The following is a 12,440-nucleotide window of genomic DNA, read 5'->3' as shown; positions in this document are numbered from 1 at the left end:
TAGTAAGAGGTATGGTGAGTTATTTTTATTTTTTATGCACAAAATTGTCATAATAACATATTATATATCACACACAGTATGTGCATACTTCCAATTACACCCCAAAATACATTTTTATACTCCTTCTGAGTATGGCAGTACCACAGGTGTGAGACTTTCACACAGCCTGGCCACATACAGAGGCCCAACATGCAAGGAGCACCATTAGGCGTTCTAGGAGCATAAATTATACATCTAACTTCCTGATGACCTATCACATTTTTGAAGGTCCTGGAGCACCAGGACAGTGAAATTACCCACAAAATGACAGCATTTTGGAAAGCAAACACCCCAACATATATTCTATGAGGAATAATGAGTCTTTTGAAGGCGTCATTTTTTTCCAAAAGTTTTTTTTTAAAATGTGGAAAGAAAATTAAAATGTATTTTTATTTTATTTTTTACACAAAGGTGTCAATTCATAAGATATTTAGTGTTTAGACCCCCTGATATCTCACCAAAGCCCTCCAGTGTGGGTCCTAAAAAAACAGTATGACATATAATAAAATATAAATTGTGAAATAAATAAACAAATATGGTAAAGAAAAATAAAAAAAATAAAAAACGACTGACAACAGTGGGAGAAGAACAACAAGGATCACAAATATCATACTTGCGACTGGGCCCTGATGTTCTGCCATCAGGGGAAGGGCCAAGATGGCTTGAAAGGGTCCCGCTACAGGACTGTAATAAAAGACCCAACAATGTGAGCAAAGAGCCCAGGGATCAGTGGGAAGGGCCCCCAAGCTCGAAAGGCTGGAGGTCGGGGAGCCCTTCATGGTTTCATGCACTGGGGCACTGAAGGTTCTAGTTATGCCTCTATCACCCATATTGTCCTCCCTTGGTGGAAATAAGAAATCATTGTATTCATAATCATAACTGTACATTTATATATAGAAAACATTATAATCCAAAGAAATATAAGGTGCTAAATGTTATTTCTCTTTGTTGTGTGAATTTGTTGTAGACACAATCCCCTCACCTCTGTGATGATAGGAGGAGACATGCAATGTGACTGGAACTCACCTTCAGGTGTTTTATCTCTGTCAGTTGCCCCATCAGTAGTCACAATATCATCATTTCCAGTAGCACCTGATAAAGATAAGAAGGAACTGTGTGTGATACAAATACCATTACTGTAACCATTATCATATGATATTCACATCACTATCAATGTGAAATAGCAAACAGACCTAACATATGAATAAATAAGATTAATAAATGGGTTAATGATTTTCCAGTTCAGCTCACATCTGTTTTTTTGGGTAAGTCTGGGGTTTTTGTGTGGTCAGTCAATGTCAATGCCTTAAACTCCCTTCCCAAATCATACAAAGCTTGCATTTTTAACATCAAATGCATTACTTTCCATTTTTTCAGTATTATTTAAAGTATTTTTTGTTCATAAATTTGGGCCAAAATTGTTACTGCTACATATCTTTGGTAAAAATAACCCAAATTAGTGGATATTATTTAGTCTGTGTAAAAGTTCCAAAGTCTACAAGCTATGATGCCAATCATTATAAATTGATCACACGTGATGTACCGATGGCCTATCTCATTTTTTGAGGCCCTGAAATATCAGGAAAGTACAAATACCCCCCAAATGACCCCTTTTTTATAAGTAGACAGTCCAAGGTATTTAGTAAGAGGTATGGTGAGTTATTTTTAATTTTTATGCACAAAATTGTCATAATAACATGTTATATATCACACACAGTATGTGCATACTTCCAATTACACCCCAAAATACATTTTGATACTCCTTTTGAGTATGGCAATACCACAGGTGTGAGACTTTCACACAGCCTGGCCACATACAGAGGCCCAACATGCAAGGAGCACCATTAGGCGTTCTAGGAGCATAAATTATACATCTAATTTTCTGATGACCTATCACATTTTTGAAGGTCCTGGAGCACCAGGACAGTGAAATTAACCACAAAATGACCCCATTTTGGAGAGCAAACACCCCAACATATATTCTATGAGGCATAATGAGTCTTTTGAAGGGGTCATTTTTTTCCAAAAGTTTTTTGTAAAATGTGGATAGAAATTTAAAATGTATTTTTATTTTTTTTTTTACACAAAGGTGTCAATTCATAAGATATTTAGTGTTTAGACCCCCTGATATCTCACCAAAGCCCTCCAATGTGGCTCCTAAAAAAACAGTATGACATAATAAAAAATATAAATTGTGAAATAAATAAACAAATATGGTAAAGAAAAATAACAAAAATAAAAAATGACTGACACCAGTGGTAGAAGAACGACAAGGATCACAAAGATCATACTTGCGACTGGGCCCTGGCGTTCTGCCATCAGGGGAAGGGCCAAGATGGCATGAAAGGGTCCCGCTGCAGGATGTAATAAAAGACCCAACAATGTGAGTAAAGAGCCCAGGGATCAGTGGGAAGGGCCCCCGAGCTTGAAAGGCTGGAGGTCGGGGAGCCTTTCATGGTTTCTTGCACTGGGGCCCTGAAGGTTCTAGTTATGCCTCTGCCACCCATATTGTCCTCCCTTGGGGGAAATCGGAAATCATTGTATTCATAATCATAACTGTACATTTATATAGAGAAAACATTATAATCCAAAGAAATATAAGGTGCTAAATGTTATTTCTCTTTGTTGTGTGAATTTGTTGTAGACACAATCCCCTCACCTCTGTGATGATAGGAGGAGACATGCAATGTGACTGGAACTCACCTTCAGGTGTTTTATCTTTGTTAGTTGCCCCATCAGTTGTCACAATATCATAATTTCCAGTAGCACCTGATAAAGATAAGAATGAACTGTGTGATACAAATAACATTACTGTGACCATTATCATATGATTTTCACATCACTATCAATGTGAAATAGCAAACAGACCTAAAATATGAATAAATAAGATTAATAAATGGGTTAATGCTTTTCCAGTTCAGCTCACATCTGGTTATTTGGGTAGGCATGGAGTTTTTGTGTGGTCAGTCAATGACAATGTCCTAAACCCCCTTCCCAAATCATACAAAGCTTGTATTTTTTAACATCAAATGCATTACTTTCCATTTTTTGAGTATTTTTTAATTTTTTTTTATTCATAAATTTGGGCCAAAATTGTTACTGCTACATATCTTTGGTAAAAATAACCCAAATTAGTGGATATTATTTAGTCTGTGTAAAAGTTCCAAAGTCTACAAGCTATGATGCCAATCATTATAAATTGATCACACGTGATGTACTGATGGCCTATCTAATTTTTTGAGGCTCTGAAATATCAGGAAAGTACAAATACCCCCCAGATGATCCCTTTTTTAAAAGTAGACAGTCCAAGGTATTTAGTAAGAGGTATGGTGAGTTATTTTTATTTTTTATGCACAAAATTGTCATAATAACATGTTATATATCACACACAGTATGTGCATACTTCCAATTACACCCCAAAATACATTCTGATACTCCTTGTGAGTATGGAAATACCACAGGTGTGAGACTTTCACACAGCCTGGCCACGTACAGAGGGCCAACATGCAAGGAGCCCCATCAGGCGTTCTAGGAGCATAAATTATACATCTAATTTCCTGATGACGTATCACATTTTTGAAGGTCCTGGAGCACCAGGACAGTGAAATTGCCCACAAAATGACCCCATTTTGGAAAGCAAACACCCCAACATATATTCTATGAGGCATAATGAGTGTTTTGAAGGGGTCATTTTTTTCCAAAAGTTTTTAGTAAAATGTGGAAAGAAAATTAAAACGTATTTTAACTTTTTTTTTTTTACACAAAGGTGACAATTCACAGGATATTTAGTGTTTAGACCCCCTGATATCTCACCAAAGCCCTCCAATGTGGCTCCTAAAAAAACAGTATGACTTAATAAAAAATATAAATTGTGAAATAAATAAACAAATATGGTAAAGAAAAAAAACAAAAATAAAAAACGACTGACACCAGTTTTAGAAGAACGACAAGGATCACAAAGATCATACTTGCGACTGGGCCCTGGCGTTCTGCCATCAGGGGAAGGGCCAAGATGGCATGAAAGGGTCCCGCTGCAGGACTGTACTAAAAGACCCAACAATGTAAGTAAAGAGCCCAGGGATCAGTGGGAAGGGCCCCCGAGCTCGAAAAGCTGGAGGTCGGGGAGCCCTTTATGGTTTCTTGCACTGGGGCCCTGAAGGTTCTAGTTATGCCTCTGCCACCCATATTGTCCTCCCTTGGGGGAAATCAGAAATCATTGTATTCATAATCATAACTGTACATTTATATAGAGAAAACATTATAATCCAAAGAAATATAAGGTGCTAAATGTTATTTCTCTTTGTCGTGTGAATTTGTTGTAGACACAATCCCCTCACCTCTGTGATGATAGGAGGGGACATGCAATGTGACTGGAACTCACCTTCAGGTGTTTTATCTTTGTTAGGTGCCCCATCAGTAGTCACAATATCATCATTTCCAGTAGCACCTGATAAAGATAAGAAGGAACTGTGTGTGATACAAATAACATTACTGTAACCATTATCATATGATGTTCACATCACTATCAATGTGAAATAGCAAACAGACCTAAAATATGAATAAATAAGATTAATAAATGGGTTAATGATTATCCAGTTCAGCTCACATCTGGTTATTTGGGGAGGCCTGGGGTTTTTGTGTGGTCAGTCAATGTCAATGTCTTAAACTCCCATCCCAAATCATACAAAGCTTGTATTTTTAACATCAAATGCATTACTTTGCATTTTTTGAGAATTTTTTAAGATTTTTTTATTCATAAATTTGGGCCAAAATTGTTACTGCTACATATCTTTGGTAAAAATAACCCAAATTAGTGGATATTATTTAGTATGCGTAAAAGTTCCAAAGTCTACAAGCTATGATGCCAATCATTATAAATTGATCACACCTGACGTACCGACGGCCTATCTCAGGTTTTGAGGCCCTGAAATGTCAGGAAAGTATAAATACCCCCCAAATGACCCCTTTTTGGAAAGTAGACAGTCCAAGGTATTTAGTAAAAGGTATGGTGAGTTTTTTTATTTTTTATACACAAAATTGTCAAAATAAAAAGTTATATATCACACACAGTATGTGCATACTTCCAATTACACCCCAAAAATACATTTTGATACTCCTTCTGAGTATGGTGATACCACATGTGTGAGACTTTTACACAGCCTGGCCACATATAGAGGCCCAACATGCAAGGAGCACCATCAGGCGTTCTAGGAGCATAAATTGTACATCTAATTTCCTGATGACCTATCGCATTTTTAAAGGTCCTGGAGCAGCAGGACAGTGAAATTACCCACAAAATGACCCCATTGTGAAAAGCAAACACCCCAACATATATTCTATGAGCCATAATGAGTCTTTTGAAGGGGTCATTTTTTCAAAAAGTTTTTGTAAAATGTGGAAAGAAAATTAAAACATATTTTTATTTTATTTTTTTTACACAAAGTTGTCAATTCATAAGATATTTAGAGTTTAGACCCCCTGATATCTCACTAAAGCCCCCAACGTGGCTCCTAAAAAACCAGTATAACATAATAAAAAATATAAACTGTAAAATAAATAAATAAATATGATAAAGAAAAATAACAAAAATAAAAAACGACTGACACCAGTGATAGAAGAACGACAAGGATCACAAAGATGATACTTGCGACTGGGCCCTGGCGTTCTGCAATCTGGGGAAGGGCTAAGATGGCATGAAAGGGTCAGCTGCAGGACTGTAATAAAAGGCCCAACAATGTGGGTAGAGAGCCCCAGGATCAGTGGGAAGGGCCCTCGAGGTTGAAAGGCTGGAGGTCAGGGGTGGGGGGTGAGGCTCTTCATTGTTTCTTAGAAAAAAATAAATAATGGTATTCATAATCATAACTGTACATTTTTATAGAGAAAGCATTATACTCCAAAGAAATATAAAGTGCTAAATGTTATTTCTCTTTGTTGTGTGAATTTTTTGTAGACACAATCCCCTCACCTCTGTGATGATAGGAGGGGACATGCAATGTGACTGGAACTCACCTTCAGGTGTTTTATCTTTGTTAGGTGCCCCATCAGTAGTCACAATATCATCATTTCCAGTAGCACCTGATAAAGATAAGAAGGAACTGTGTGTGATACAAATAGCAAACAGACCTGAAATATGAATAAATAAGATTAATAAATGGGTTAATGATTTTCCAGTTCAGCTCACATCTGGTTATTTTGGTATGTCTGGGGTTTTTGTGTGATCAGTCAATGACAATGTCTTAAACTCCCTTCCCAAATCATACAAAGCTTGCATTTTTAACATCAAATGCATTACTTTGCATTTTTTGAGTATTTTTTAAAGTATTTTTTGTTCATAAATGTGAGCCAAAATTGTTACTGCTACATATCTTTGGTAAAAATAACCCAAATTAGTGGATATTATTTAGTCTGCGTAAAAGTTCCAAAGTCTACAAGCTATGATGCCAATCATTATAAATTGTTCACACGTGATGTACCGATGGCCTATCTCATTTTTTGAGGCCCTGAAATATCAGAAAAGTACATATACCCTCCAAATGACCCCTTTTTTATAAGTAGACAGTCCAAGGTATTTAGTAAAAGGTGTGGTGAGTTATTTTTATTTTGTATGCACAAAATTGTCATAATAACATGTTATATATCACACAAAGTATGTGCATACTTCCAATTACACCCCAAAATACATTTTGATACTCCTTCTGAGTATGGCATTACCACAAGTGTGAGACTTTCACACAGCCTGGCCACATACAGAGGCCCAACATGCAAGGAGCACCATTAGGCGTTCTAGGAGCATAAATTATACATCTAATTTCCTGATGACCTATCACATTTTTGAAGGTCCTGGAGCACCAGGACAGTGAAATTACCCACAAAATGACCCCATTTTGGAAAGAAAACACCCCAACATATATTCTATGAGGCATAATGAGTCTTTTGAAGGGGTCATTTTTTTCCAAAAGTTTTTTGTAAAATGTGGAAAGAAAATTAAAACGTATTTTTATTTTTATTTTTTTTACACAAAGGTGTCAATTCAGAAGATATTTAGTGTTTAGACCCTCTGATATCTCACCAAAGCCCTCAAATGTGGCTCCTAAAAAAACAGTATGTCATAATAAAAAATATAAATTGTGAAATAAATAAACAAATATGGTAAAGAAAAAAAACAAAAATAAAAAACGACTGACACCAGTTTTAGAAGAACGACAAGGATCACAAAGATCATACTTGCGACTGCGCCCTGGCATTCTGCCATCAGGGGAAGGGCCAAGATGGCATGGAAGGGTCCCGCTGCAGGACTGTAATAAAAAACCCAACAATGTGAGTAAAGAGCCCAGGGATCAGTGGGAAGGGCCCCCGAGCTCGAAAGGCTGGAGGTCGGGTAGCCATTCATGGTTTCTTGCACTGGGGCCCTGAAGGTTCTAGTTATGCCTCTGCCACCCATATTGTCTTCCCTTGAGGGAAATCAGAAATCATTGTATTCATAATCATAACTGTACATTTATATAGAGAAACAATTATAATCCAAAGAAATATAAGGTGCTAAATGTTATTTCTCTTTGTTGTGTGAATTTGTTGCAGACACAATCCCCTCACCTCTGTGATGATAGGAGGAGACATGCAATGTGACTGGAACTCACCTTCAGGTGTTTTATCTTTGTTAGATGCCCCATCAGTAGTCACAATATCATTATTTCCAGTAGCACCTGATAAAGATAAGAAGGAACTGTGTGTGATACAAATAACATTACTGTAACCATTATCATATGATATTCACATCACTATTAATGTGAAATAGCAAACAGATCTAAAATTTGAATAAATAAGATTAATAAATGGGTTAATGCTTTTCCAGTTCAGCTCACATCTGGTTATTTGGGTAGGCCTGGTGTTTTTGTGTGGTCAGTCAATGTCAATGTCTTAAACCCCCTTCCCAAATCATACAAAGCTTGTATTTTTAACATCAAATGCATTACTTTGCATTTTTTGAGTATTTTTTAAGATTTTTTTTATTCATAAATTTGGGCCAAAATTGTTACTGCTACATATCTTTGGTAAAAATAACCCAAATTAGTGGATATTATTTAGTATGCGTAAAGGTTCCAAAGTCTACAAGCTATGATGCCAATCATTATAAATTGATCACACCTGACGTACTGATGGCCTATCTCATTTTTTGAGGCCCTGAAATATCAGGAAAGTACAAATACCCCCCAAAAGACCCCCTTTTTATAAGTAGACAGTCCAAGGTATTTAGTAAAAGGTATGGTGAGTTATTTTTATTTGTTATGCACAAAATTGTCATAAAAACAAGTTATATATCACACACAATTTGTGCATACTTCCAATTACACCCCAAAATACATTTTGATACTCCTGAGTATGGTGATACCACATGTGTGAGACTTTTACACAGCCTGGCCACATATAGAGGCCCAACATGCAAGGAGCACCATCAGGCGTTTTAGGAGCATAAATTATACATCTAATTTCCTGATGACCTATCACATTTTTGAAGGTCCTGGAGCACCAGGACAGTGAAATTACCCACAAAATGACCCCATTGGGAAAAGCAAACACCCCAACATATATTCTATGAGCCATAATGAGTCTTTTGAAGGGGTCATTTTTTTCCAAAAGTTTTTGTAAAATGTGGAGAGAAAATTAAAACTTATTTTTATTTTATTTTTTTTACACAAAGTTGTCAATTCATAAGATGTTTAGAGTTTAGACCCCCCTGGTATCTCACCAAAGCCCCCCAACATGGCTCCTAAAAAAACAGTAAAACATAATAAAAAATATAAATTGTAAAATAAATAAATAAATATGATAAAGAAAAATAACAAAAATAAAAAACGACTGACACCAGTGGTATCGAAACGACAAGGATCACAACGATCATACTTGCGACTGGGCCCTGGCGTTCTGCCATCTGGGGAAGGGCCAAGATGGCATTAAAGGGTCCCGCTGCAGGACTGTACTAAAAGACCCAACAATGTGAGTAAAGAGCCCCGGGATCAGTGGGAAGGACCCTCGAGTTTGAAAGGCTGGAGGTCGGGGAGTGGGGAGAGGGGCCCTTCATGGTTTCTTGGAAAATCAGAAATCATGGTATTCATAATCATAACTGTACATTTATATAGAGAAAAATTATACTCCAAAGAAATATAAGGTGCCAAATGTTATTTCTCTTTGTTGTGTGAATTTGTTGTAGACACAATCCCCTCACATCTGTGATGATAGGAGGGGACATGCAATGTGACTGGAACTCACCTTCAGGTGTTTTATCTTTGTTAGGTGCCCCATCAGTAGTCACAATATCATCATTTCCAGTAGCACCTGATAAAGATAAGAAGGAACTGTGTGTGATACAAATAACATTACTGAAACCATTACCATATGATATTCACATTACTATCATTGTGAAATAGCAAACAGACCTAAAATATGAATAAATAAGATTAATAAATGGGTTAATGATTTTCCAGTTCAGCTCACATCTGGTTATTTGGGTAGGTCTGGGTTTTTTTTTTGTGGTCAGTCAATGTCAATGTCTTAAACTCCCTTCCCAAATCATACAAAGCTTGCATTTTTAACATCAAATGTATTACTTTGCATTTTTTGAGTATTTTTTAAAGTTTTTTTTTTCATAAATTTGGGCCAAAATTGTTACTGCTACATATCTTTGGTAAAAATAACCCAAATTAGTGGATATTATTCAGTCTGCGTAAAAGTTCCAAAGTCTATAAGCTATGATGCCAATCATTATAAATTGACCACACGTGATGTACCGATGGCCTATCTCATTGTTTGAGGCCCTGAAATATCAGGAAAGTACAAATACCCCCCAAATGACCCTTTATTTTTTAAATAGACAGTCCAAGGTATTTAGTAAGAGGTATGGTGAGTTATTTTTATTTTTTATGCAAAAAATTGTCATAATAACATGTTATATATCACACACAGTATGTGCATACTTCCAATTACACCCCAAACTACATTTTTATACTCCTTCTGAGTATGGCAATACTACAGGTGTGAGACTTTCACACAGCCTGGCCACATACAGAGACCCAACATGCAAGGAGCACCATCAGGCGTTCTAGGAGCATAAATTATACATCTAATTTTCTGATGACCTGGGGCGTGGCCAAGATGGAGCTGTGAGAGGCAGCTTTTCTGGGGAGCTCCGCTGATCCGCAGTTTATCCGGATCCATCGCCACTAAATCTCTCAGGAAAACACTCCTGCTGACCATGGGGGATCTGGGGAAGACCTGCCTGCAGAGGGGGGAGGAAAATTTGCTGTCCCCGGGCCGTGATCGGCACTCCGCCGCCGCTCGGGCCTACCTCCGAAGTATAGGCCGAAGCCGCGGCCTTTCCTGGCGGATCGCGCCGCGGACCGGGTGCTCATCCTCGCGATCGGATCGGCTGCGGGGTTCCATCGGCTGCCGGGGAGCACGGCGGGAAGCGGGTGAGGCGACCCCTGGACAGATTACAGGCTGGGCCTGGGCCTGAAGTCTCTCCCCTCCCTGTGTTTACTAGGCCGGGACCGCGGCCTTTCCTGGAGGATCGGAGCCCTCTGACCAGCTGGAGGGGGGCCTGAACCTTGTGGCCTGAGAAGTGACCCTATAGCAGCTTAGGGCGGCTGCCTGAACAGAGGAGGAACTCCTGAGCACCTCCACCCCTGACATCTCACTGTGGAGGAATCCTAAACAGCAGCATCAGCAGATCGCTAAGCCGGCGGCTTTTCTTCACATGCACCGCCGATCGTCCCGGCCTGCCAGAGGAAGGGGTAAGAAACTAAAATTCCCCCCTGAACCGGTGGAGATAGAGGCAGCCTGTGCAGGCCGCGTGGGGTCCGGGGGGCATGCTATCAGCAATATGGCGTCCCAGACGGAGCAGCCAGAGCAGTCTCCCTCTACACAGCCAGGCCTGGCTGATGTCCTGGCTGCTATTGGAAATTGCCAAGCCTCCCTTACTACCCTCACCTCCAAGGTAGATGCTGTGCAACTAGATGTTGGCTTAATAAGGTTGGACATGGATAAAATAAGGGGTAGACTTTCTGTTGCAGAACAGCGTCTGAGGCACGTGGAGGACACTGTCGAGTCTCACGGAGCAGACTTGCGGGCCCTGCAAACCAAAATTAAAGCACTGGAATATAAATCCGAGGATGCGGAAAATCGTAATAGGAGGAACAACCTCCGTATTGTAGGTCTGGCAGAAGGAGCTGAGGGGAAATGTCCGACGGAGTTTATCGAAGGCCTGTTACGTTCCCTCCTACCGGGGGCTCAATTTTCACCTTTCTATGCGGTGGAGCGAGCTCACCGGATCCCTCCCAAGCCGGGCCCCCCTGGAGCGCCGCCGCGTACATTTATCCTAAAGTTTCTGAACTTCCGTGACAGGGATGAAGTGCTCCGGGCTGCTAGAGTGCAGGGAGAAATACGCCATCAAAATAACAAGCTACTTATCTTCCCTGACTACTCTGTAGAAACTCAAAAGCTCAGACGCTCCTTCGACCAGGTGAAGGCAGCCATGCGTCTTAAGGGCATTCGATACAGTGTTCTGTTTCCAGCACGGTTAAGAGTTCAAGACGGGGAAACTACCAGATATTTTACCTCCCCCAGGGATGCTAACGCATGGCTGGAATCATTGCCCCCCAGCCGTTAACCGCTGCAGCATGCTCTTCTATACTTCTGTTCTGATTACTAGCCACTGATTATTTAAATCTGGACAGGGGAATTAATCTTGCACCTGTTGTGCCCTTTGTTTTCCCTGTAGGATTACAATATAAGTATTGTGCCCCTGGCTATGCCAGGTGATATCTACTTCCAGGCCTGCCACTGTTTGATTCTACTGTGGGATAACTTTTTTTTTTTTTTTTTTTGCCCTCTACAAGATGTTCCTGAGTTGCTGGGATCTTTAGAGATGAAGATTGCTTATGTTATACTGACCTACTGCAGCAATGACCTGTTTGGCTCTTATGGAGGCTCAGATTTCAGTGGTGCTTGCAGTGTTTATGGGATGGTCACTGGCGGACTCTAGTGACCGTTACACGAATTACAGGATAGATCCTTCCTCTTCTTCCACTTGCAGTGTAATACACCTGTTCTTATGATTGCCTGGTCTGGACTTCCAATCTAGGAGACAATCAATTGCTAACCGCATTCGAGGGAGATAAACACTTTGCCAGATTACCTGCCTAGGAGGATGGTGCACCCTGTCTTCCTGAGTTACGGGATGTTTCTTCTCACCTATCCTAAACAGAGAACATTTTGTGTTTGTTTTTTCTATTTTTCATTTTTCAGATGCTGCTAGGGTGTTTTTATTTTATTTTTTCTTTATTTATATGAGACGGTCCGAAATAACCCTGTTTTTGGTTGGATCACTATATTTCTCCTAATTCCTA

The 12,440-nt window shown here is 39.3% G+C and overlaps 1 protein-coding gene across 1 annotated transcript in view; it reads right to left on the bottom strand.

Annotated features, from left to right (window-relative positions):
• LOC141148208 (uncharacterized) overlaps positions 1–12,440 on the bottom strand; it is a 256,767-nt gene that overhangs the window by 87,110 nt on the left and 157,217 nt on the right. Inside the window, exons 6-11 of the mRNA XM_073635441.1 lie at positions 9,307–9,372; positions 7,677–7,742; positions 6,049–6,114; positions 4,421–4,486; positions 2,743–2,808; positions 1,066–1,131 (exon numbers count right to left, since the gene is read on the bottom strand). Of these exons, the coding sequence (XP_073491542.1) occupies positions 1,066–1,131; positions 2,743–2,808; positions 4,421–4,486; positions 6,049–6,114; positions 7,677–7,742; positions 9,307–9,372 (396 nt within the window). The remainder of the gene's footprint in view (positions 1–1,065; positions 1,132–2,742; positions 2,809–4,420; positions 4,487–6,048; positions 6,115–7,676; positions 7,743–9,306; positions 9,373–12,440) is intronic.

Source organism: Aquarana catesbeiana, linkage group LG06 (genome assembly GCF_042186555.1).
Source record: "Aquarana catesbeiana isolate 2022-GZ linkage group LG06, ASM4218655v1, whole genome shotgun sequence".
Taxonomy (NCBI): domain Eukaryota; kingdom Metazoa; phylum Chordata; class Amphibia; order Anura; family Ranidae; genus Aquarana; species Aquarana catesbeiana.
The sequence above is the reverse complement of the archived record's forward strand: the minus strand, read 5'-3'. Positions and strand labels throughout refer to the sequence as shown.